At 44.4% G+C, this 27,722-nt stretch overlaps 1 protein-coding gene across 1 annotated transcript in view; it reads right to left on the minus strand.

Annotated features, from left to right (window-relative positions):
* Positions 1-26,661, minus strand: part of PCSK2 (proprotein convertase subtilisin/kexin type 2) — a 94,028-nt gene extending 67,367 nt beyond the window's left edge. The window contains exons 1-2 of the mRNA XM_063391650.1: positions 26,328-26,661; positions 8,184-8,288 (exon numbers count right to left, since the gene is read on the minus strand). Of these exons, the coding sequence (XP_063247720.1) occupies positions 8,184-8,288; positions 26,328-26,519 (297 nt within the window). The 5' untranslated portion in view covers positions 26,520-26,661. The remainder of the gene's footprint in view (positions 1-8,183; positions 8,289-26,327) is intronic.
* Positions 26,662-27,722: the final 1,061 nt, after the last annotated feature.

A 27,722-nucleotide genomic window follows, 5' to 3' on the forward strand; every position in this document is an offset into this window, starting at 1 on the left:
AAAGCAAGATGGAGGATTTAGGATGTTGGCTAAGTCCTTCTTTTTCACCTTTTTTCACCTTTTTGGGTGGTTTTTTGTAATTGGGTAGAAAAGTCCACATTGTGGGCCATAGGTGGTTGGTTGTTTGGTTAAAAGTAAAAATAACTTAGGTGTCACCTCACAATTGGACAATCTGTCCTTGAAAAGACCTTGTGGAGAGCTAGAGAGAGCCATTTTTCTACCTTGTTAGCCAGAACTCACAACTCGTGAGAGTGTGCTATAGATAAGAATTAATGAACATCTGAGTCCCAACAAGAACACCATCTCTCCTGCTTTAATCCTGGCTCTAACGAAAGAAAAGAAGTTAAGAACTCTATTAGAGAGTTCTTTTTCTGATGACAGAAACTGATCATACAATAACTGTGATATCTGAATTAAAGAGCAGCTGGGTGCTTTACAGCTGGAACCCCCACTGGGCAACTGCACAAAACACAGCTGGGCAGGGCTTTCCACGAGCAGGTAAATCCAGCAACCCTCGCTGGGCAGGAACAGAGTCTACAAAGGCCAGGGACAACAAAAACATCAGGACAACAAAATATCAGTCCCTCAGACCCAGCTTTCAACAGGCAATCACGGGGAATTCAGCAATCACTGTCTGCAGTGGCAACAACCATGCTGTGTATGTATACAGTCACAAACCAAACTTAACACCTCACTGAACTTCTGACACATTTCTTTTGACATTATCACAGAAACAATTTTGTGACCTAAAGACTAGTTTATCCCTGGTATTCCAGAGGCACAGGAGTACTCCTTACTTACACAAGCAGTGCAAGAAGGGCAGAGCAGTGGAAAAACCTTTTTCCTCACTTCACAGACACTTTAATCTCTCTGCAGCCCTGATGATTTCTTGTTTGGAATGACACAGTTCATACAACATACGGAGCATATTTCCTGGAATTACTTATCTCTGCCCTGCTGCCTGTATGATCCTTTCTCTTCCCATGTCTGAAATGCAGGTTGAATTCTATATTCCCAGAAACTGATTCTGTGTCTGACCATTTTTTTAAACACTGTGCTGTAATCTCTGCTGCTCCTTTCTTCTTGTGTTCTCACATAATAACACTGATAAACCTGTGTGTTTCAATAACCACCCACCAACACCTGCAAAGGGTCCAATTATCACAAAAGAAAAATGCCCATTTAAGCATTAATATTTCTCATCAGTAAGACACACAGAAGATCAATTACCGGATGACATCCAGATTAATAAAGTTCCCTCAAAAAAAAGTCTTTTTTTCTTATAATGCTGGCCAGCTGGATTCATTATGAATTAGAAACACAAGATCTTCAAAACCAGCCCTGAGCTATGTAGGGAAAGCAAAATAAATACAGTTTAAGATGGTATCAACCCGAAAAAGTTAACAGTACCAGAAGAGGCCTCCCTCTGTGAACTGGTGAACAGACTCTTGGGAACCCTTCCTCAAACACCCTGGATAAAGTGTAAGACATCCTATGCCAGAAATGGTAACACAGGGATCCAAACATGGAAGTCACTGCCTGTTTTCTGCACAACATGCTTCACTTCATCAGGATGACTGAGACAAAAATTCCTTCAGTACCTGTTTGCAGAGCAGCTTCAATGAATAGTGTATAGGCTTGAGGGTGCTTGCAGGGATTTTCAGCATTGGAAAGAAGACGTTTCCTCTCATGGGTTCTCCTTGGCTGTTCAATATTTATTACAGATACTTAAGCAGAGCTTTTACTACCTAATGTTCTGTTTCATAACAAAAAAGATAACACTGATGCAGGTGTAATGCTGCCCTGTAGTCTCATAAAATTATGGCAGCTCCAAACTTCTCCTGAATCCTACCAGAATGCCAGCCACATGAAAACAGATATTACAGCAAAATGCTAAACTGATTTTACTGGGAAGTCTGTCAACCTCTGAAGCATGTATTTACATGAAAGAGGCAAAAACATGAAGGGCTTTTTGTCCTGCTGTCCTCCCATCTCTCTGTTGTAACAAACACACCTCCCTGCACAGCAGAGAACTGGGATTTGAGAGGGGGTGCCAAGTCTTGGGCATCACATTCATTTATATAATGTTTAGCTCCACAGAGGCTGAAAATCTGGTGTGAATCTGGGATCACCATGTGGTGAACTGCCCAAAAACAGCGCCCTTCTTTCCCCTCTGCCCACAGTGTCAACAGCAGCATCACAACAGGGAACTGGTCAAGTGATGGCCCTTTCTTCTCCTGCTGCCCCTTTGCTTTCAGGAGCAAACCAGCTTTCTTCTCAGATGGAACAAGCATCTTGGGATACCTTCCAGGCTTTTATCAGAATCTAATCATTAGCAAAGTCACTAGCAGAGGTCAGGAATCTGAGAAATCAAGATGTGGGGCATGGAGCAGGAGGAAAAATGCCAAAAAACTGCCATTAAAAAAAAAAAGTTAATTGCTCTTTACTGCTTTGCTCCAGGGACAGAATATTATTTGCCTGCAGCAACAGAAGGCTGGAGAAACAAGTTACACCTCCACAGCAAATACAAAGATCTGAGCAAAGGAAAGCTCCAATGGCTCGTAGCCCTTGCACCCCCAGACCACTGCACTCCACTCTGGAGAACTAGGGAGAACTGAGGAAACCTGGGTTTTCCTGACCTTATCAGGAAGATTTCAAGTTTTGCAAAGGGGAAGATCTGTGCTGGCACCTAAGAGAGTAAGACAAAAGGCTCCACCTTTAGCCAGCTCAAACCTGTCATTAATGCTGCTGGGAAAAGCCCTGAAGACTGACTTTTATTGCACTGCCACAGCTAAGGGCTGCTGTGCTCCTTCTTCCCAAGCTGCCATCCATCCCCCTTTTCCCAAGGATGAACCATGGATGAAATATTAAGCTCTGGCAGCACTGGACAACCCCTGCCTGTGGGGCCAGAGGGCACTTCTGCCTTCACAGTCTGCAAGGGTGCAATCACAAATAAACCAGCCACATTAAGGGGGCAACATAAAGGATCTCAGGTGAGGAAGGAGATGAGAGATTTTGATTTATTCAGTTAAAACCTTAGATCCTCTGCATTTACAGCCCCCTTCTTCTCCTTGTCCCAGAGACAAGCAGTTAGGGAGTACTGATAACCATGGGCACCTGGTTAACTACTCCTGGATCAGCACAGCCAAGCCTCCTCCTCTAATCCCTTCCTGAAATGTAACAACTGCCATCCCTGGGACGTTTCTTTCCAAAGAAGTCATCCTCCAAGTGCCAAATTCACTCTCAGTGGAAGATTTTCATTTAACCTTTCCTCCCCCTACACATGCATATTCATTCTCCCAACAGCAACACAGATCCACTAGAACAGAGATGTCAGTGATGGGGCTCAGCTCTGCTCTGTGTATTATAGCTTCTTTCCTGAGCAGGATTAATCTTGGCAGCTGTCTGACAAGAGAGACTGTGTGGGAGGAAAAGGGTTTTATCTAAATCTTGAAAAAAACCAAAATAATCTTCGAGAGAACAAACTATGTTCCAACCCTTCTCCCTCAGTGGAAGACTTATTTACTAACAGAAAATACCCATTAACAGCAAAAAGAATACAGAAGTATTGCTCTGAAAGGTAACAAAATGACCGTACATTTTTTCTTTCATTTATGTGGCCGCTTTTCGAAATGTTTATATAATAATGCCACAGCTGTATTTGTAATAGAGGAGTCCAGAAGGTAAGTCAGCTTTGAAAATAACAGTGAAGCTGTATTGGGTTTGAATGGCCTGGTTTGGGTAGCAGGGGTGGCTTCTGTGAGGAGCTGCCAGAAGCTTCCACCACGGCTGGCAGAGACAAGCCCTGGTGCCTCCAAAGACAGAACTGACACTGGACAAGGCTGGGCCAACTAGAAATGGTGGTAATGCCTCTGTGATAACACATTTTAGAAGAAAGAAAAAGCAAGTTGTTGTGCAGCTGTAATTGCCAGAGAAGAGTGGGGTGAGAATATGTGGGAGGAACAACCCTGCAGACACCAAGGTCAGTGGAGAGGGCAGGGCAGGAGATGCTCCAGGCCCCAGAGCTGGGATTCTCTGCAGCCCGTGGTGAGGCAGCTGTGCCCTGCAGCCCATGGGGGTGCAGAGATCCACCTGCAGCCTGGGGAGGAGCTGGGGATGCCCGAGAGGAGTCTGTGATCCCCTGGGGAGAGGAGCCCACGCCAGAGCAGCCTGTTCTTGAAGGACTGTGCCCCAAGGAAGAGTGACCCACGCTGCAGTGGGTTTGTGGGGACTGCTGCCCGTGCGAGGGACTCAACTGCAGCACCTGGCAGGGAGCTGCTGCTCGTGGGATGCACTCACACTGGAGAAGTTCCTGGAGAACTGTCTCCCATGGGAGGGCCCCCACAGTGCAGGGGAACAACTCCTCTCCCTGAGCAATGGAAGAAACCACAGGGGGTGAACTGACCATTACCCCATTCCCTGTCTCCTGCTGCTGCTGGAGTGGGAGGTGGAGCTGGAAAGGAGGGAGGAGTGGGGAGAAGGTGTTTTTAAGGGTCCACTTCTCATTATCCTGCTCTGATTTTGTTAGTGTAACAAATCCAATTCATCTCTCTCATTACAGCCTGTTTTGCCCATGATGTTATTTGATGAGTGGTCTCTCCCAGTCCTTATCTCAGCCCACAAACCCTTCATTATATTTTCTCTCCCCTTGTCCCGCTGGGCAGGGGAGTGATAGAGTGAACTGGCAGGCTTCTGGCATCCAGCCAGCATCAGCCCACTACAGAAGAAAACAAATCTTGTTTTGTTTTCTTTTAGGTGTGGTGGAGCAGCAGAGGGTCCACTGCTCATCCTGCCTCTGCTGTACTAACAAACAAGACAAAATGAAGTATCTCCGTATTTCTGATTCACTTTTCCAGGGCCATCACACTGATGAAACATACCAGTGGCCCTCATTGTTAAAAATGACCTCTAAAGGTCTCCTTGCTCTGAGATTGTGTTGTGACTTTGGAGCTACATGTTCTGATACCAGTGTGGATACCTGCTTTCCAGTCCTCCAGCCAACACATGCTCCTCCATCTCCCACTCAGCTCATGGGATCCCTCAACCTTTTCACTGGCTCTGGGCTTTCCTTCCAGCCTGTCCCACTTATTCTCTCTTCACATTTGCACTGGTGCCTGGTCCCACACTGCTCTGGCTCCTCACAGCTTTATTCCACCCCGGGCCCTCATCCTTGCTGTCACCTCCTCCCGGCTGTCTGTGTCCATGGGTCATGGCAAGGGCTATTTTCTTGTCTGCAGCTGCAGGGCAAAGCACAGCAGCCCATTAAATGAAGCCTTCCAAGGCCAAAAAAGCCTAATGGCTGACCTTTTGGTCTGAGACATTTCTGCTAAGGCAATTAACAGAGAAAAGCACATGAAAATGCAATTTCACATGGAGCATGCTGGAGACGTTGCTCCTGTGTCCTAGCTCGTTAAGAATTCCACCCTAAAGACATAAAAATGTACAGGGAATCCCTCCCCTCTCAGCAACTCACTGGCACCAAAGGTATATAAGCTAAAATAACAAAACAGAAGTGCACCTGGAAATCACAGAGATGTGCAAGTGATGCAAAAGAGTCAAAGCAAACCTCTCCTGGAAGTCTCTGCCTACCTCAGATAACGCAATTTAAATACCAAAAAGTCTCCATCTGAAGCAGCTCAGATCACTGTGGAATTTTCCACCTTGACAGCAAGGATCCCTGACAGGACAGGGCTGACAGCAAAAACCACGGTGCCTCATGCACCTGCACCTTTTCCTTGAGCAGTTCAGTAGGACAACACACTGTGTGACAACACTACATGTACCTTCACCGCTGCCAGGACTGCTTCAGGCTCCAGCAGTGTGAATCTATTAAATAATGTTAAAACCACTGTATTTGAGATGGTTCTTCAAAGATTACTTCTTTACAGATTTCCAGGAATTTAATAATGTTCCATTCTCACCCCCTTGATTGCAGTGAGGTTTATCACATCACTGCTGTAATGTTGTTAGCATAGCTCCAAATTATTTTGGTTCAAACATACAGTAAAATTTTACACAACAAAGCATTTTTGAGCATTTTAAAAGACACGCAGGTCATGGAAATGATGCAGTAACCTGTTTGCATAGTGCTGTGTCATCTGTCTTAGACTCCTGAAAAACTGGCATGGATCCTCAAAGGACTTACTTGATTAAAAACATTAATTAATTGAATGAACATCTGTGCTGTTTTTCAGCTATTAACTAAATTAGCCAGGCATTGTAACCTCCTTAAAAACGAAAAGTACACAGAGTAAGTGCAGCCCACTTTCTCACGTTTGGGAAGGGCCAAGCAACTTTTTGCAATAGCATTTACCATAACGGGTTCCTGGGGGATTTTTATAGCCCTGTGGTGGAAGTTTTCTTCCCAGCTAGTCTGAAAACAGGGACATTTTATTCTTGGCTTCATGCATTAACATATTAACCGTGACAGTGCTGACATTTGTTGCTAAGTAAAATTGATTGTAAATGGTCTAGAAAGCTGCCATTAAATTTAGAAATTACTTTTGGAGTTTGAAATTAAGTACTGTCAACACAACTCATGTTTCCACTTACGCACAAATTTGACAGGATTTTTTATGGCTTCACTTAGGAAAGAAACTTCACAATGAAAAGAAGAAAGGAGATAAGACTAATGATTTTAATTGCTCTCAAACTGTATTACATAAAGCAAGTGACCTATATGGGTATCATAAGAGCTCAAGGACTATTCAACAGGACAGGCTAGATGAGAAAATGTCATGTTACATGTGGAAATGAAACACTGCTTCACCCCCCTTCCATTTTCCAGTGCAAACCACAAAGTCAGAATTCACCCAGGGTTATCCTTTTCCTCACATGGGAGATATTCTCAGTTATTTAAACATGGCTTTATTCCCTGAAATCAAAGGAGGGAGCCATTGGTATGCAGTACCAGGATGAGGTAGAGATTATCAGGAAAAATGAGATTTCACTGCATGTGACAGAAGCCAGCTGGGAGTATGGAAACTGCAAATATCAGATGACTACAAAAGGGAACATCTCTCAGTGAGAAGGTAGATTCACTTAAGCTGCTCTTAATAGCAGAGCAGACACTTAGTCTAGAGATACCAAGGCAAGTGCCAGTCTGCAATTAGTACAGGAGGAGGAGGGGCCCAGCATTCCTACCTGGATAAAACCTGGGATTCAGAGCCCAGCACAGCCTGTGTGCACTGCATTCCCACCTGGATAAACCCTGGGATTCAGAGCCCAGCACAGCCTGTGTGCACTGCATTCCCACCTGGATAAACCCTGGGATTCAGAGCCCAGCACAGCCTGTGTGCTCTGCATTCCCACCTGGATAAACCCTGGCATTCAGAGCCCAGCACAGCCTGTGTGCACTGCATTCCCACCTGGATAAACCCTGGCATTCAGAGCCCAGCACAGCCTGTGTGCACTGCATTCCCACCTGGATAAACCCTGGGATTCAGAGCCCAGCACAGCCTGTGTGCACTGCATTCCCAGAGGAAAACCAGACCCATCTCACACCACTGGACCCTTCCACAGGATCATCTCTGCTCCAACAGAGCCACATCTGTCCCTCCAGGAGGACTTCACTGGACTGTTCCCAATACCCTGACCAACAGTTCTGACTCTGACAGGGTTTTCTTTTTGCTTCTTTGCTTGCTTTTTTTTTGTACTACTACATTTCTAATTTTTAATATTCCTAGTAAAGAACCATTATTCCTATTCCCATATCTTTGCCTGAAAGCCCCTTAATTTCAAAATAATAATAATTCAGAGGGAGGGGGTTTACATTCTCCATTCCAGGGGAAGCTCCAGCTTTCCCTGGCAGACACCTGTCTTTCCAAACGAAGACAGTATTCAGGGCTGAGTAACACATGGGTAGCAGGATTGATGGAGGGGACAACCAGGACATGTACCTCAGATGGCTTCTCTCCACCTAGTGAGTGCACAGAGATGTCCTGGAGTCACTGAGTATTACTGGAGAGAGGATACATCCCAGAGAATGTATGTCTACTTCTAACAGCGAAATAAAAATATAAGTCGAGGCTATTTGGGAAGTGTGTGCATACCAAACTTGAAACAAGCATGAGGGAAAAAATCCATACTCCATAATCACAGCCACAGGTTTGATCATAACCCCAGTCTCATAAAAAATGTCACAAGGAAAACATGACAGCTGCACACAAGGATGGAACACTTACCCTGGAGTCCTTTTCCAGACCAAGCTTGTGTTGAAGGCTGCGTCTTCTCCTGGCTTTAGCAAGACCATTGTGATAAAAAAAGTATCCAGATTCTAAAAAAGGGAGCTGAGGAAGAGAGAGAGAGAAAAGAAAAATCATCATGAAGCTATTGACTGTTAACAAAGATAACAAGAAAACCTTTACCTGTGAAGTGATTCAGGAATCCACAACAAGACTTGTGAAGAGTTATTCCAAAGAGTTCAAATCACTTTTGAGAATGCCACTCCTAAGTTATTTTTGAAAATCCAGCAGCATTAAAGTTGTTTGCTACAGGTTTACAGTGCATAACGTCACTTTATACACTTGGTAGTCTTTTCCCCTTACATTTAAGGTCAACAGTGCCAGTATTTCTGACAGGCACCCCAAATCACAAGGGGAACCGTTCCCTACTTCCTTAAAAAGCCAGAGCAAAAGAACAAAATGAACTGCAAAAGATTTGAAACTCCAGAGAGCATCCCTCACCAAGAGAGCCTTACACAAATGCTTTGCTGAGCTGTTTGTAACAAACCCAAACTGACACCATAAGATGGAAGGCAGAAAGCAAAGAGATTTCCACTTTCAGGAAAATACAATACTTGGAATTTCTTCTGAGCACCCCAAAAATGGAATGTACAAAGCATATTAAGGAAACAGCTCAGTGACAGGTGGGAACAGCTTTCTGCACCTTTAATGTCCACAAGATTTAAGGAGCAAGCAAGCACCTCTGGAGGGCTTCCCACTATTAAATGCATTTCTCTCCTCAGGACTGGCAGAGAGCAACTGGAAGGCAAGTAGAGATTTAGCTTTCAGAAGACTAAAAGAGACAGTGTTAGGAGAACAGCATCCCACTTCCAGCACTTGATAGGAAGCTCCACTTGAATCTCAAATAATCAGTTCTTTCCCCATTTGAACTTAACAGGGACATTCCAGTTGAACATTTAAATCCAAGCAAGTAGCTGCACATTTTTAAACTAAGCTTGTCCTTGTTAAAGGTAAAAAAAAAATGGTTGGGAAGTTATACATTAATGCTGTGAATATTTCAGCTTCAAAGGTTTGACTACCCTGCATGTAAAGTATCTTTTTAAAAGAGATATTCTAGAACAGCTGTAACAGCCTGTTCCTCTCCTTTTTATTACCTATACTTCATGGTAACATAAACATCTTAGCAGGAGTTCAGAGCTCTTTACTGAAATACCAAGGCTGATGTCTAGACAGAAAAAATGTTGAGAAAACCTGGGCTGAATGCAGGTAGCAGCATCAAGCTGCCATAAAACAGATTCTGTTCCTGTATACAGGTATAAAAAATGCAAATATAAATTATCTTCTACAAAATTATCTCCTGTTTCAGTCAGTCTATCACTGTATCTGCCACAAACATATTTTACTGTACATGGGAAGCAGTGTGGTAATAGAAGATAGTGAATTCTGAAAGTCTAAAATCTGGTTATTCCAAAAATGAATATAAAAGTTTGGGTTTTCTTTCTCTTCAAAGTACTTCATACGGTAATTGAAACATTTACTGTCACTGAAATAAAAGCATTTAATTTTCATGTTAAAGTTCCATTCTGAGTGATAAATAAACGTGAAGAAACTTAAAAGAATCAAAGCATTCTGTTCTGATAAAAAGACCTCTTTTAAAGCGTTTATAAAAGGTCAAGGAGATTTCATCAAAATCATTATGGTTCCCTGGAGCTGATCTGCATGGTTGACTGGAGAGCGTTTTTGCTTTTCTGGGCAAATAATCAGAATATTTAGCCTCAGCTCCATACACCTGTGAAAAATACAACAGCTGAGGCAGAAGGAGAAAGGAGGCTATGAAAGCTCACAGCAGAGGCCACAAAAGCCTCCTGCACTTTGTGTACATCCTCGGAGTCAGAGCTCTGAAAGTTCAAATTCTGTCTGGGTTTAGGCAATTGTTTTAAAAAGCAGATTTACATTTAAACTCGTACCTGCCATCTTTACCAACCAGGTGATCAGGTGTTTACACAATCCAGAGTTTGGTAACAGATCTGGCTCTCCAGCCCTTCCCCCACTTTACTCTATGCCTCAAAAACATGCAGGCAGAAAAAAAAATCTAAATAGGCAGATTATTTACAGCCTGAAATCCATCCTGGTGTGCTTCCCATTACCATCCTTTGCTGTCTGTGGCCCAATTAGCCATCTAATTCTCTCTGAGAAATCAGGCTACTTTTCTTCCTTCTATTTCAGTATCAGCCATTAAAACCAAATCCAGTCAAATATCGATCGTGATGTTTTTCCATTGAGGATTAATCTAAGCAACCCTGAAGATATCTGGAGATATATAACAGATATTTGCTGTTTGTTTTCCATATAAGGTCAGTTTCTAGACCTCTTAGCATAAAGCAACACTGAATACAGTCACCTTTTAAAGCTGGTGTGTTCAAGTTCGACCATAAGCAATTACAATCAGTGCAACAATGACAGATTTATGGACAGAGTCACGAATAAGATTGACTAAGATGATTCCACTCTTTCCACAGTTATCCCACTAATCTTTGAGGTACTCGGATTTTTCACATTGTTTTCCACACCAGATCAGTTAAACCTAGAGGGGGACACCCAGGCAGGCAGCTCAGGGAGGCAATACCTCAGAGATTACGTGATCCAGCACCGTGGATTGTGAATAATTAATGGCAGAAACCAAGCCACTTTCAGGAGGAACCTAAACTCTGCAGTAAATCCTTGAAATCAATGCACATACACGTAGGAGAAGTCAGACTCCAGGGAAAGGGCTGAAAATGTCAGGCTTTGATGAGGATATTGTGCTGAGATCTGTGAATACAAGAAATGACTGAAACTTCCAATTCCTGCTACCAGGCCAGAAACTTCTTGACCTCAACCAAATGGAGAGCACAGGTAGCTCACGGCAGGATTTACATTCCCACTATCAGCTGCTCCAGGAAGTCTCTTTTGGTTTGGAGCTACAGCAAAAGAGCAACCAGTGAAACGAACAGTGCAAATAATGAACAAAGTGAAAACAGATCTCCTGCACATAAAGACTCCAAAGTGTCATCAGCAGTATCTGCTCTGTAATGCTGTAGCTGTAAAGCTGGAATTGCTACGGAGTAAAATTCCCATTCTGGAAACAGCAGGCTCAGCATGTACCAGGGAACAATGATGCACTCAAGCCTGGTGGCTCAGGTTCTTTTTGTAAGATAAAAGCAAAGCTTCCTGCCCTCAAAACAAAATTAGCAGTTAAGTAAGATAACTAATTACCAGAAAGCACTTTAACATTCAAGTGAGGAAGATTATTTAGAATTAGAAATGGGCCCACTTATTGCCTTGATGCATAAACATTGTCCATTACAAGGCAGGACTTTCAGAATCTCAGGAGTTACAAGCACTTCATTACTTGCAATATTGGTATGAAAGTACTGGTGAAAAATACATACAAACAAAACCAGAATCACAAATACAAAACAGCAGGTAGAGCAAAACATTTCATAGCCACCTGTCTTTTCTTCACATTTGCAGCCTCCTTGTGGTTACTAATGACACTTTCTAAAGATGAAATGTGTTTAACCCTCTTCCTGAAGGATGAGGACAAGAAAACTTTTAAAAATTCAGTGATCAACTCAATGCAGGAAGGAAAAACTTTTTCAATGGAAGAGGCTTAACTGAAAGCAGAATAGGCTTGATGATTTTAGGGCCTTTTCCAACCTTAACAGTCTCATGATTCTATGAAAATGGCTAGGATGCATCATTTGGTATAGAAAGAAGCAGGAAAAGTTTCATATTGTCCAAGTTTTAGCACCAACACCTCTGAGGTATCTCAGCTGTTTTCAGGCTACTGCTGAACCACAGAAGCTGAGGTGCAATTATTACTGAAATGAAAATAATTAAGTTAAATTCATGTCTATCATGAGATTTCAACCTTTCTGCACTCTCCTCCTTACAGTCTTTCCCCAGCAAGAAAAGGGAGTGACTCTGTGCAGCCCCAGGTGCCACTGGTGGCAAGAAGGGCTGTAAACACCCAGCTACAATCCTCCCCTGCCAGGCCAGGCACTGCTCCTGAGAGAGGCCATTCCTCAGCACTGGAAGGGAGAAAAAGACAGGCCACTGCTGAGCCCTCAACTGCTCTGAGGAGGAAAAATCAGGTATAAGGCAGCCTGTTCCTCAGAGACACCTGATCCAGGATGGGGCAGCACAGATGCTTCCCTCAGGGCTGATGGCTCCCATCCCATCTTGTCTTCTTGACAGAGAAAATCAAACCGCCCTTCTTTCCTGCCTCAAACCATATGCACAGTGACACCACTCGCGGTTTTGCCTGTCACAAAGCAGGGGAGATCAATATCAGCTGCAAGGCAGTGCAGAAGTTCAGAGAAAAGCCACACAAAGACTAAAATCAGATACTGTTCCTCATTCTAAAACTGCAGCAACTGAGACCACCCTGCGCAGAGCTGCCACTGAAGCATCATCACCTGGCCAGAAAAGCCCATGCAGCACAGGTATTATGAAGCAGCAATAAATTCCTGGGAAAATACCCAAGTCAAATAAAGCTGCCAGAGGCATCAATACTTGTATCAATGTTGGTTCCAAGGCTTATCTTTAATATCAAATTTTACTGGCTCCTTATCTTGAACATGGCATTTTACTGCTCACTACAGTAAAGAGTGATGAGAGTTCTATCTGTTTATGGTGCCCACAAAAAAGCTTCAGAACAGCCTGGATTGCCCCCTCTCCTTTTAATGGGAACTATCTCTGCCCTGCCTTCCCTTACTGCCCTTCCCACTGCTTCACATCATGCAAAATCCCTACAGCACACTGCTGGCTTTTGTGCATCATTTCCAACAATTCCTCCCCAGCACTGTAATATCCTAAAACCAGTTCAATTTAATCCTTTTGTTAAGGTTCCTCTCACAAGTTACTAATGGGGACAAGAGTCTGCAACAGCTTTCTTTTGAACAAAATAATTTATAAATACGAGCAAAGGGCAATTTATAGCAAGTTACTGCCTTCTTTGGTCACCAAAATCAGCAGAAATGGATCTGTCAGTGCAGGGGGTTCACAGAAAGCTCTCGTTCAGCCAGGCTGACAAAGACCCTCCCCAGAGCTCCTTTCCTGCCTGAGTATGAATGTGTGGCCATGGATGTGAGAGTTCAAACAAACACTGGTGCTAAAGGAAAAAAAAAATATACCCATCCCCCAAATAATAATTGATTCTTTTCTTTTTTTTTTAAAGGAAGTATAATGCAAAACATCTCTCCCCACAGAGTCTGAGCACTGCCTAAGCATCACTCCTGGCTTTGAAAGGAGCCATAAATCAGCACAGGTGAGTTCTTTCATCCCACTACTGCTCAGTAATTACACCAACAGAAAATATGACCTAAACTCAGTGAAAATAAATGTATTTGGAGCCTTCAGAGGCCCCACAGGCCTCACACCTTCAGTTCCCATTGTAAGTGAAGCACAACAAAGTACCTCACAGCAGAAATTAGAAACCTTTTCATCCCAGCTTCACCAAATGCACTGAGGATGCTTATAAATATTCAGTATGAATTTTTTAACTCTCTTTCTCTAATTTTCCCCCACCCCAATTAGCATTTGAAATCATTTCACCTTGAAATACACCGACGGGAGTCAAGTCTGGAGTCAAAAGCTCTCTCACTTGAGGGAGATGTAAGGCCATGTAAGAGTAGAGCCAGCTAGAAACACAGGCAGCCTCAGGCACCAAAATGACACAGAACAAAGCACAAACTCGAAAGGATTAATTCAAACATTGGCACAGAAATGTGAAACAGCACAGAGGGGATCACCCAACATGAAATCCAGTCTGCTGTGTCCCCACGGCCCCAGGCAAGGATTTGACACTTTCTCATTTGTGTGCTATAATTACTCTGAAGGCTCAAAATAAGGATCTCAGGTGGAGCCAGGGTTCTGCACAAGCTCCAAACAGCCCCAAAGTCTGGCACAGCCTGGCCCAGGTCTGAGTGATTCAGTCTTCCTGGCTCAGTTCTCATTGCACCTCTGTCTTAAACCAGCTGCCTCCACCAAAGTCTAACCTGCTCCTCTGGGCAAATCTGGCAGGTGGAGGTGTTACAGAGCTTCAACACTCCCAAAAAGTACATTTCATATTAAAACATCACCAGATCATCCTTGTGAAATCAATTCATCAACACAAAGTGAAACGCTCTCTTACAGATTAATACATAAATGCCTGACTTAGACATTTTCATGTGTTTTCAGCTCTGTTTCATAGAAATGTCCAACCACCTCTCTCAAAGGAATCAGCAGCAGGTGGTGGTAGTGAGAAAGAACCAACACTAAGCAGGGAGATACAAAAGTCAATGGGAATATTGTAACACACATGATAACAAGGCCACCTGCTACCATTGTTTAGAACAGTGGTTATCCTGTAAGAACACAGCAACCCTGCTTAAAAAGTTCCATTATACCTTCTCAAGCCAGCAGATGCAGTCCACTGGTTTCTGAAAGGATTCCTCACCTCCACAGCAAAATATCTTTTTCTCTAGAAACAGTGTAAAGTCAAAAGTGATGCCCAAACTTTGTAGAATATATGCCTTTGGATTTTATTTTATCCAAAAGGATAAGACAAAGCCTTTTGCCTAGTCCCTCTTGCATGCAGCAACAACAAGGTTAAACAGTGTCCTCAACAGCTGGACATGAGGTGTTTAATAAAAACCTGGAAGGAAATGGAAGAAATTGAACCAGCTGTGCACTGCTATTACACTTACATGTCCAACCTGTCCATGTGGAATTCATCTGAATGCCCTGGATAGTTCAGAGCAAAAGAAAAAGAGGCCCTTTCAAAGCATGATTAACTCACTTATCTGAGGTGGCCATGTCAAAACACCAGCAGAGCCGAGCCCCGGGAGCTCTTTCACTCTGAATTCTGTAAGAGAAGCACTGCTGTTCAGGTAGATAAATTCTGATGTTAAAATGGCTTGTTGTCATTTTCTCACCAGTTTAGTTGTTACATCACTCCACCCAGTGCTTCCAAGCACTTGCAAAACACTGCTCCATTGGTTTGGTTACAAGTTAGTGATGTTTGGATTTTGATCTGCAATTGAATGAATCACACGGGTGCAAGGTTTGTTTGTCACTGAAGAGCCCCGTCCTGCAAGCACAGAGTCACACAAGTCATCAGTGACAATGCTCTGGATTTGCTGACAGTCTCATCAGTGAGTTGGAGAAGCCATTTGATATTTTAAAAATGGTTATTCTAGTTTATGGGAATGGATCTGTGCAGTTCAGAGAGGTTTATCCGTTCCTCCCCAGTAACTGTAAGCACCATTATCAATTCTACCATGTGCCCTGTTGAAAGCAGGACACTTCCCGGATTTTGAGGAGAATGTTGTTGCTTGTGCACTAGCCCTCAAATTGGACTGTCTGGGTTAATCCAGACTGTCATTTTCTGGAGTAGCTGATGATTATTGTTTGGCTGACAGGCTGAAGTAAAGCCTGAGCAATCACCATTATGTCCTCTCACATAAATGTTGTGTGTGCAAGAAGAGCACCTCAGTCAAGCCCTGGGCACCAGAAACAATTCTGGAGTTCAGCACCAAAAAAGCCACTGGGAGCATCTACCAATTGTGTTGTCATTTTTAGCAGCCACAAACAACCACTGGGAAAAGGAGCCAACCTCTCCAATAATTCAGCTACACAACTCCAGAACAACCTCACAAACAATAGATAAACGTACACATCATTTGGAACAATGAAGTAAATACGATCTCATCAGAAGCTGAATCAATTAAATTTTCTTAAAGCAGGTATGTGTAACACTAAATTATTTTATTACAGAAATTGGGAGAATTTTACCATCCCATTAGAACAAAACAAAAAAACCTCTGCCCCCTAAAAAACAATAACAAAGGAACAAAAGAAAATAAACAAACACACCCCCCCCAAAACCTAAACAAACAAAAATGAGAAAAGAAGGCAGAAATCAGACTCCAGACATTATTTAGAGACAGTTGGTGAGTACTTGACCCAGTTAATTAACCATAACTCATTTAGTCTGAGGCAGTCAGTGCTGTAACAATAAAGGGGGGGAAAGGATGGTAATCCAGAAGTGGCTTTGCCTGTTGTACATTTTATTAACAAAGGTGAATAAAATTTTGCCTGTAAGTGCCTGTCTCCCACTTGGAGCAATGGAGCTTCTCAGGGTATCCTGTCACTTTTTTTGATGCTCTGCTGCATTTTCAAAGCACCTTTCAAGATTCTGTGGAAGTTTTCACACCTCAAACGATCTCCTCTCCAAGATCATTCAACCCATGATCCTTTCCTTTGCTATTTCCCTCTCTGCTCTTGCTTCACATGGCAACAGCTCTGCTCTAGGACAGAGGCAGAACCAAATCTCCAAAGACATGAGTTTCAGGCTCTTCTAACATTAAGAAAATCTTGGGCAATTAGAGCTGCAATATTCTTGTTTCAGTTGCCTCCCATGTACAATGGCCTACTCTTATAAGTACTATTTTATGTATTGATAGGATTCATTTGATTAATGTTTGCACAGCACTATAGACTGTGATATGAAACTCTTAGCTGTAAAACACCAAATACCATTGGAAACATAAATAAATGGGCATATCTACACATGTAATATATCTGTGTGCAATCAGGCACCTCTTTAGCAACAAATATTTGTTAAATGTTGTTATGCCTTTAAGCAATATAAGATGGAAATCTCTTATTCCTATCAGTGTATCTTCCTTCGAGAAAACCCATAAGAAACATTTTGATTCAATTAGAGCCTGCACATTTAAATGGCCATGGCATACTTCTGAGACAGATTAATATTGCTGACAGCAATTAGCACTGCTTACAAAAGGCCACTTTGCCTCACTCCTGATTTACAGCCCAGCTCTCCTTTTAGGCACCTAAGCAAACAGGTTGGCTTCTGCTGTCACATCAGCCCCAGAAACACAGAGATAAAAGCCAGGAGCTGAAGCTTGCTATTTAAAAAACAACGCTGAGATGCAGTGTGCCCCAGACACAAATTACCAGTACCTAAAACCTCACGGATGAAGAAGGGGCAAGACGCTGCCAAACACTGAGATCCTGAATTGCAGTAAGGCACCTCAGCATTATTTTTGAGTCTACACTCACGTAACAAAGGGGCTGCAGAAACGTGTGCAAGTGCTCAGCTCAGGCAGCGTCTAAAAGCAGAGCCAGGAACTCAAGCTTGGATGAAGTAGAGCTACAGGAGCAACTCAGAGCAAAATTAGCTGGTTAGTGACAAGAGCTACTCAAGAAGGCACAGATGATGTGAATTACTCTAATGCAAAGATGCTAGCTCTTACCCACACTTCCAGAATATCTGACCTCCCCTGCAATTCAAAACCTTTGCTCTCTCCTTCTTACTCCGTGTGTGTTTAATGCTAGGCTGCCAAGCAAGAGCTGATAGACAGAAAGTGCTTCACACAGAGGTTTCTGTTATTACACCACACTGAAAAAGTCTCCCAGTTGCCAGAGAAGCAGTCAGTTCCTTGAGAAAAATATGTGCCTTACGGGAGAGGAGCCGAGGAGTAACAATTAGAAACAAAACTGTGACATGAAAGGACAGGAGGGTCACATTGGTTTTTTTTTCTTTGTTTTTTTTAAACATAAGGTAGTAGGACTGAGAAGAGCAGGGGAAGGAAGCTTCAAGAAAAACATCAGCAGAGCCAGGGAGAAGAGAACACTTTGGAACACTGCTGTTTTCCTCGGTTTTGTAGAGTGTCTTGATTCTTCTGGGAGGAGGTCACAGGCATTAATCCTCACTATTACAAGATCAGGTCAGAGGCAAATCCTTTACTCACGCCACCACAACCTGGAGAGAGAGCTGCTGTTGGCTCTTGACACAAACAGACAAACAAACAAACAAACAAACAGCACAATGGTCACCTCTCAACAAGGAGCAGCTGCTCTGAGCGGGGTCAAGGGCTCCGAGGCAGACAGAAGGAAAAGGATGACTTAGACCTAGCAATAATGATGAGAAAGGAAAGCAAACAGCAACACCACCTCTTATCCTTCCTCCCAGGAACTCCCCCACTTTCAGGCATCTGTGGAGTAAGACTTTTACTGCCAATTAATAAATGATGGGAGTTTATTGCTGGCAAGAGTTGTTCTCAGTCCAGCATGTGCTTATATGTTATCTTGCTCCTACGACATTAGTCAAGCAAGGAGAATGTGGAGTTTTAATTAAACACTCAGCGTTTCAGCCTTTAGAGCCTGAAAAACTCATTTCTCTCACAACGAATAATAAATTTAACATGAATAAGATATGTTCAGTTAGATGAGGAAAAAAGGGGTTTTACACACAGTGTTTGAATGTCCACCAAAAGAAAGAAAAAAAAAATCCACTTGCTTTTCTGACATGGTCCTATTCTGAATCTCATCTTAATTGTAGGAGAAATGGAATGGTTTTACAGTTAAGAGATGAAAAGTACATTTGACTGTGAAGTTTGGGGGTTTGAATGGCAATATAAAAATTAAAAAGTGGAAGTGCTGGTCATAATCCACAACCATCATTCCATCAATGTTAGCAGCCAATTCTTCTAAATCTGCAAATGTGTTTCAGTTCTGATTTTTGATACTTCACCCAAATTCTGAACTGACAGTTCCACTTTACAACGGGCTGAAAATAACTTCTAAATAGCTACATCCAGTTGAAACACAGTTCTGAAATTAATTGATACAGGGAAGAGTAAAGCCCCCATGGGGGGACTGATGGGAATCCAACAGTCATGGTTATAGCTAATTCACCATATCTTGGCTGCAGCTAAAAGCCTTAAAAAAGAAGCTTTTGCTGCACTTGGTGCTGCACAGTAGGTGACAGAGACAGTACTCACCCACAGAGCAGGTTTCAGAATCACACCCCTCCATTTCACAGGCTTTTCATACAGAATGAGTAGGTAGAAAGAAGGATCTTCCGTCACCAGGAGAGGGGAGGCTATATTCCACCTCTTTTACTACCCACACAAGGAAGAGATTTACCTCTTTGGCTCTAATTCAGTACCTAACAACCATCTGAAACAGAAAACTTCTCTACTTAAAAATAATAGCATTTAAATATATATTTGCTGGGTTTTAGATTTTCACAGGCTGGTTATTTGGGGAAAGCTGCTTTGCCATGTTACCATTATTTATCTGGTAAGCAACTTACCATTATTTATCTGGTAAGCAAATAACCTGGCTCAGTCATGAATATCTGGGAAATATTTGCCAGCTGGTTTGATACAAACACCGAGGTCACTATTTCCATTTGCTTTCTGTGGACAAAGTAGTTAAGAATGTAACATTTCCACAGAAGTTTTGTTTGAGAAGGCAGGCAATACAGGACGACAGTTCTCTCCTCCTGAAAGAGCTATCGCTACCCGATTTATTTATGTATGATCACAGCGTATAAATGGAGAGAGTGGCCAAGCTCATCATTTCTTTTGGAAGCCCAGCCTCCTGCTACTTGCTGAACACAGCCAGTGTTCAGCTGAGGTACACTGTCCAGCCACTGTCAGAAATCCACGGCCAAGCTGGGCGATAAACCGCGTGCCGCGGCTGCTCGGAATTCCACACAGCACACACCAAACTCAGCTCTCTCTGGGACCTTCTGTCACAAAACACGGCCTGAGCCTGCTGAGCTGAAATTAAATCTCCACCCCAGCAGCACAGGGCTTCCTTTTTCAATGAGCTTAAGGGAGTTAAACGCAGAGCTCGCCTTGGTTTACAGGAGCAACGCGCCAGGCTTTGACAAACACTTGGGCAGTTCAGCTTCCTCCCGCCAGAGGCCACGGAGGGATGGAAGTGCTGGGCTGCTCACTGCAATATTTATAGACACCATGCAGCAGCATCCTGTAGAGACCTGACCCATTTAATTATCTGAAAAAGTTCTGAAATAAAAAACAGGAAAAAAGGAAGAAAAGAGTTTCTGACTAGAATAGCACTGCAGGACAAAGGTAAATTTTACATCTGTTAACAGGACTGAATTTGCTGCTGCTGCTCAGACAGAAACTACCCACACCCCTTCTGTAGACTGGAACTGCACAAAAAGGTTTCCCAGCTATAATACTGCAATAAGAACTGGCAGAATTTATCATTCATTTTAACAATTTGGCTTGATTTCCAGCTCACAGAATATTCCATGAGCACGGACATTTCTCAGAACTCACTATCTTATTGGAAGCTATCTACCAGATAAATTCTACCTATGTTTTGGCTGCTATTTTGCAACTGTTTTATTACAAACATTTGAAACTTGAGTTGCATGCCTCAATTTTAACTGAACAACTCCACAGTTGGATGAGGTTAAGGGTCAAATGCAAACTTCTACTTAGCTACACTAAGCAATAACTATTACCAGCATAACTATTCCAGGCAGTCTAGAAGCTCCTACCTTGTTGCTTTTCCTTGGTTTTGTCTGTTTTTTCAGAAATCAACAGGGTCTTACTGTTAGAAGCTCCAGTGGAAATTTAATTTCTGCTCATATTGTTCTGACTTGCAATGAGTTAAACATGTCAGTACTCTACACTGACAGTAACAGCACTGCAATTGGATTTGTTTCCCCACTTTAGCCACATCAGTATAGTTACAGCAGTAAAAGCTTTCCTAAGAGTAGGTAGGGTCTCGTATCTTGTCATCTGACACATTGTGTGAAGAAGACAGAAGGATATCTTTCACCTTCCCACAACAGCTGGATTTTCACAAAGATAACACAAGTTCCAACACCTCTGTCCTTCTCTGAAGAAGCCAAGCAGCAGACTCAGTCTCTGGGAACATTTGCCTGCTAATAATCCAATGCCAAGGATGCCACGGGATCTTGGAAGGACGCATTTCAAGCTGGGAGTGAACTGATCATTTCTTTTGATCTAGGACTTCAATCTGGATTGGAACCCCCAAACTACAACCAAACTGCCCTCCCTCATCTGCAGTACCCTGAACCATCTGGGTCTGGTTAGGCAGGGCAATGGGATCTGTCCACCTGCCCTGAGTCTTCAAAGCAGGGGACTCCTGCAATAAGCAGTTTATCCTTTTGCTGCACAGCTCTGCAGAGGAAGGAAGGGGACAGATGCAATTCTGGGTGTGTTAACAGCTGCACGTGTCCGTGCTGCCTCTCAGTAATGCCCTCAGACTGCTTCCAGCATCTGAAAAGCCTTCCCTGGAGGAATGAGAGCTTTAAGGACCACAAACAGAGCTACAGTACATGGGATCCCAAAGGTCAAACACACACAGAGGCAATTCGTGTATCTGTATGTCGTAGAGCCCAGGAATAGTCTGAAATTCATCCTCAAGAAAGGGCAGAAGGAAGGAGACCCCAGACTGGCAGGCACTCAGGGGAAGAGACAGGCTAGAACACAGCATATTCAGTCCTGGTGTGCTGGCATCACAGCATTCAGGGAATGCTGTCCACTTCATACATGTTTTCTCCTTGACACTGGCAAAACTAAATCTAATGTAAATGAAAACCGATAATTGCATATTCCCCATTGGGCTGCTGCATTAAAAAACAAACAAACAAACAAACAAAAAAAAAAGGTGAAAAAAGACTTGCACTTGTGATGCAGTTCCTGGGTCTCTACCACATGTTCTGTTTTGCAAATGGGCCCAAACAATATGGAATAAATAAAATTATAAATGCAGGCAGCTTTATAAACAGCCAGAGTTCCATACCTCTCTGTTTATTGAGCTGTAGTTCAAGAAACAAAAAAAATCTGTAAAGACAATGGTCTAATCTGCATGTTTTGCCAAGAAACAATTACACCACGTATTCAAAACAGTAATGAAGAAATTACAGTGGGGACCTACAGTAGGGGAGACTGACCTTCTTGTTTTACACTCAAACAAGTGTAAAATCTGACAAATGAATTATTTTATAGCTCAAACTCACCACCAGCCAACAGTCTGAGTCTCTGGTAGAGAAGGAGCTTCACAGAAACTGGGTTAGGGATGTGCTTGAGCCTGTGGTTTACAGATCTTGATAATTTACAGCTTTCATGTTCATAATTGATTACATTTAAGTAACAAGGATTTGTTTGTTTGTTTATTCCAAGTTAGCCAGTGTTTGCTCCTGGAGCTGTTTATGCATCCAAGGCAGAACATAAAGTATTAAAAAAAAAGAAAGAAAAAAAAAAGGGGGAAAAAAAAGTGCAAGGCAAACACCTATTTTCCAGATTTAGAGGCTGATGTGCACAGGAGGGCATTTTAAGGTTTTAGTAAGTGCATCCAGGATGAAATGTTCGGGATCCCTGACAGAAATCCCAGCAAAGCGCTCCCAAGGCTGCAAACTCATTATTCTTCCTCTTGGTCTGCCTTCTACACCACATCAACTCCCACCTCACAGGCTCCCTGCCTAAATGCAGGGACGTGGGTTGCTGCAGTAGGAAGTAAAGCTCCTTTATCTGCTAAGATTTGCTTTTGAGAAGTCTGTATTTATGCAATGTAAAGGAAAAAAAAGAAGAAGAAAAAAAAAAATCTTCACAGTGTTTCATCAAGAAATTACTGGCTGGTTCCACAAAGCCTGGTCCTCAACCAGCAGCCTCCTAAGCGAAAAAACAGGAAGCAAAGAAGTCACAGCTGTGAGAGGTACACTGAGTTTTGCAAGATTTAGAGGGATAAGGGATCAGGTGATACATCAAGGAAAAAAATAGACCAGCTTTAAGCAACATAAACATAAAATTTTCCAAGTTTTCAAACCCATGTTTGGTTCTTATTTTAGAATCTGAGGCCACTGAATGCTAATTGTTTAATTGTTTAAAACCCTTCACCTCAATGCTACTAGAAGCAGAATATTTAGCCTTTTAGTTACGGTGGCACTTTGTGGATTGTCTCGGTCTCCCTGTTGTTGATGAAATGGAAAGAGATGCCTAAACTCTGATCTCCAAATAGAAGACCTTTCTAAATGCATCTTCCAACTCTCCTTGTTAGAAATTAATTGAGAATTGCAAAGCAAGGTCAGAAAGCAGTTTTTTTCAGCCTGCATTAAGAAATGTATTCTGGTGACAACCGTGCCAAGAGGCAAATAAATCAAATGGGGGGAAAAAACCCAATCAAAACCAAAAACTTGCTCTTATGGCAGTTCTTACAATATATGGGGGGCATTCTCACAACTTCTGAATGCTCAAAGATGGTAAGACTAACCATTTTAAGAAAAAAATATGTTTTACCACAGCATCTGTTTCACCAGAAATACTTAGAATCAATTTTAGCAGGTAAAAGTGGATTGAAAAATTGCAGCCATTAAAAATAAAAATCAAAGAGCACCATCAGCATTACAAAGCTGTCTGTATTCAGGATTAATTCAGGGAAGATTAAAGAGAAACTGACTGCTGTTTTGGACACCTTAGGATCCTAGACCCAAACAAAAGCACCTGTTTATATAAGCACCGAGCCCTTCCTAATCAATTCACCAAGCACTGAATTTAAAGCATACATTTTAGCCCACCTGACCTCTTGCAGAGTTTCAGAATGATGGTAGGAGGCACGGCCAAAGAATCAATTAGAAAGCGCATCACGCAGTCCATAACATTAATCTTAAAGGCAATGCTTTCTCATGCATTTCTACAGAAATGTGCTGTTAAGTAAATGTAATGTGCACTTGCTCAGAGATTGCTCGTAACTGGGGAAAAAAACCCATGTGCACTAAAAATACATAATTTCAAAAACAGCTCCCATAAAGTCACCTTAAAAGAGATCTGTGATACCCTGATGTGTATAGAAGAAATCATTCTCAGGCACATCTTAAATTCACACACAATTAAAAAATGAGGAATCTGCTCCTGTCTTCCTACTGGGAAAGCTCCTGCACTGAAATAAAGGTGATTATTTTCAGACCTTGGCTCTTCTCCAATGAGGGTAAAGTTAACCGGATTTAAGTAAATAACTCAATACATTATCCGAACAGCATGTGTCACTGAAGCACCTAAAAGATCACTTCTCCCTGTGATGTAATTTGGGTGGGGAGGGGCAGAGGGTGCTGGTATCTTTTTGACTATTCCATTAGACAGCCTATCTACACATAGCACTTTCTTCCCTGGAGAGTTTCCCACCAACAGCTCCGCGCCTCTCTCCGCACGGCCACGTTCAACCTCCTGCGCCGCCGGTATCGCCCTGCAAGCTGAGTCTGCAGACTGTGAGCTGCCAGACAAGCCTGATGACAGCAAAAACAGAGAGGGGATCCTTCAGCAGCACTGGAGAGCCACTGGCATAAATGGCACGAGCTTCTGTGAGCGGCCAATTAATTATCGCCACCCAAACCCCGTTAAGAACAGAGATTGCTATCAGCCTCTCACGGATTTTCCTCCAACACATCCAGTGAAGTGTCAAACCCTACCAACTTTTCCCTAAAACTGCTGCCTTGCAGAAAGCAGGATGCTGTTTCCTCTCACAGCTGGGGAGGAGGGGTGGGAAGCTCGCCAGCTTTTCAGGGATTGGGATAGTACAACCCAGAAACCTTGAGATGGAGTTCACAACCCGCTGCAACCACCTGCTGCCCCACGCCCCGAGCACACACACACATCACGCCGTGGCTCTGCTGGGCTTCATTCCTAGTGACACCCGTGTCCACAGCCCCTCCCGTGGCGTGTCCTGGAAAGCAGGTACTCTCCCCTCCTGCACACCCAAGGGACTTCCCTCCAGCTCCCTCCTCAGATGAGCTACAAGGCTGATTTCCATCAAGAAGCTGTATGTCTCCTAATGGGGCCGAGGCATCCTCGGGAGAAGCATGCTAGAGGGGATTCCAGCAGCCCAGAAGCTGCATTTCTCCATCCTACAAAATTCCTTCCTCTCTCTCCCTGTCGCTTCCCCACTTGGACCACAGGATCATCTGAAAGCATCTCACAAAAGTCATAAGAAATTGAGCTGTGCAGGAACGTACTCTTCTATCACAAGGCCTTATCAGCCAGATAACCCCAGGATAGGAGGAACGGAGCACAACCAGGAACAGACCAGAAGGGGAAAAATGTTGACCAAAAATCTCTATCTAGATCTTGTATAACAAAACCTAATCCCCACAATGAATCCTTTCCCAAATGTATCAGCAGTCCAGCTCTGTCACTATCACACAAAAGCATCTAAAACACAAGAGCCTAAAACAAAAGCATCTTATCAGAGCAGGAATTAGCTGTGGTCACAGCAACAATGATCCTGTCCTCATTTCTCTAACAAGCTCCCACTGGAGTTGAAACGAGGCAACCCGAGGGAGGGAGTCTCACTTGATATGCTCTTTTGATTTTTATTTTTAAATCGAGGTTTAAAGCTGTTTCGCTCATTCAAGTTCGGGGTGCTGTTATCATTCATTTCCTTGCATGTAGGACCAGGCTGTCATTGCATAACTGCCAGGAAAAGAAAAAACAAAACAAAACAAACAAGCAGCAGCAACACTCACAGCCTGCTTTCCTTTCACACGGCTCCAAGCAAGTCTGCCAGGAATTGTATTGACCAGGGCACTTTATCATACTCTCCCTGTTTCCACTCCAGGTCTTACTGTACCTTAAAATATTCACAGGTCTAATAATTATTTGAATGGGGGAGATTTCTAGCACAGCTGGACACTCTAGGAGCAGGGAGGGGACCTGCCACTACGTTTGATTTCCTAGGACCTCAAGAGTGAAAACCTCCAATGGCACTTGAAGTTTCCCAACTTACATTCATTAGTGAAAAGCACTCCTTGCTTATCACGGGGTCATCCCATTTCTCTGGGAGAACGGTACGGATATTAAGAAGCCCAGCAGCACCACGAACTTGAGTGTCAACCCCCCTGTGAAACCCTCTATTTAAATTGTGTGCGGGCTTCTCCATGCCGATGAGGCTTTCATTTTTCCGTAGCCGCTCCGAGCCGGCGGGGTCGCGCTCAGGACGCCCCGGGAGGCAGCCCCGGCCCCGCAGGGTGGGAGCTCCTCCACGGCAGGATGCTTAAGTCAAAAGGCACCATGTGGGAAACTCCGCTCTCCCTCTGCTCCGAGATAAGCACCCCGGCTGGGCCAACGCCGAGGAGCCTCCAATGGGCTCTGGGCACCGCTGTTCCTCACAGCCCCCCGGGAATAAGCGGGGATTAACGCGGGCACCGCGGGACCCTCCCTGCCGCAGGTGAGCGGCGGCAGAGCCGGGGCCGTCCCCGCGATGCCCCCGCCCGGCCAAGGGCACGGCGCTCCCGCCCTGCGCGGGGCTTACCTTCCGCACCCCGCCGAAGCCGTGCTCCGCCGCCACCCGCTCGGCCTCCGCCGGGCCCCCGCCGTGCAGCTCCACCAAGAAATGGTTGGTGTAGACGGCTCCGCGGGCCGGGGCGCCGAGGAAGTGCAGGAGGAGGAGGAGGAAGAGGAGGAGGAGGAGGGAGCCCCGAAGCAGCGGCGGCCCCGGCGGCATGGCCCCGCGCTGCGCGCCCGCGGAGGCAGCCCGCCGGGCGGGCGGGCGGCAGGGGAAGCGCCCAAAGGATGGGAGGGGAGGAGGGCGGGAAAAAAAGAGAAAGAAATATTAAAAACCAATGAGAGCGGCAGAGGCAAGAGGAGAGAGCAGCGCGCAGAGCAGCGGGCGGGCGGTGCGGATGTGCGCTCCGCGGCGGCCCAGGGGCAGCAGCAGCCGAGCGGGGATGGGGATGGAGGGGAGCGCCGCGCTGCCAATCATGGGGAGGGGGGGAGCATCGCCCCGGCCCGCGGCTCCCGGAACGCTCCGCACCCCACCCACGCCTGGCTCCCACCTTCCACAGCCCTGCCCCTACGAAGCCGCACCCCCGACCGCCCCCGCGCACCTCGCAGAGCTGTGCCCAAAGCGCTCCGGCTGCTCTCCCCTTCCCCAGGGGGAGGCGGACACCCCGGAGCCTTTACACGGGCGGCTGCAGGGACAGGAGAACCAAAGGATTTGGACAAGACCCTCACCGCCGGGGCCGGCACCGCAGCTTCTCTCTTCGACCAAGCGAACAAAAAATAACGTGGAGTTCTCCCCAGATCTCCCGTTCTAGCCAGAACCCTGCACCGGCTGCTCACAGCGCCGTCAGCAACCCGTCCTTTATCCCTCTCTTTACAAAAGCAGAGGGACAGGGAGGTGGTCAAGCAGTGATGGAGCAAAGCCAGGGGAAAACCTCAGGCCCGGGGCTCCTGACTCTGCCCTGACTCCCAGCCCATCCTGCCAGGATGCTCAGGAGCACACAGGTGCCCAGGCTCCCCGAGCAATCCCCGAAAGAGTTTGCAGGAAAGTCCCTGGGCCTTCCCTGAGCTGAGACAGCCAAGGATTGAGGGTGTTCCGTGCGCTGCTGGGACTGCAGGGGTGGCAGCACCTCGAAAGAACGGGAGCTCGGTTCTGTCAGTAATCTGCCACCTGCAAAACTCTGACTGGAAAGGAACTGTACAAATTATGCAAGTTCATAGCAAAGTATAGTTTAGCTTTTTCCCACGGATACATCTGTTAATTGTCATACCAAAGGTTAATCCTTTGATGGATCCCTGAATGATCCCCTGGGAAAGACTTGGGGCACGGAAAGCACAATCATCTTTAAAACAAACAAAATTATAGATTTACTGTAATCTGTCTTGCAAATGGTCAAATGGAGTACAGATGTTAAATAAATCAGGG

Source organism: Prinia subflava, chromosome 2, assembly GCF_021018805.1.
Source record: "Prinia subflava isolate CZ2003 ecotype Zambia chromosome 2, Cam_Psub_1.2, whole genome shotgun sequence".
Classification (NCBI taxonomy): Eukaryota; Metazoa; Chordata; class Aves; order Passeriformes; family Cisticolidae; genus Prinia; species Prinia subflava.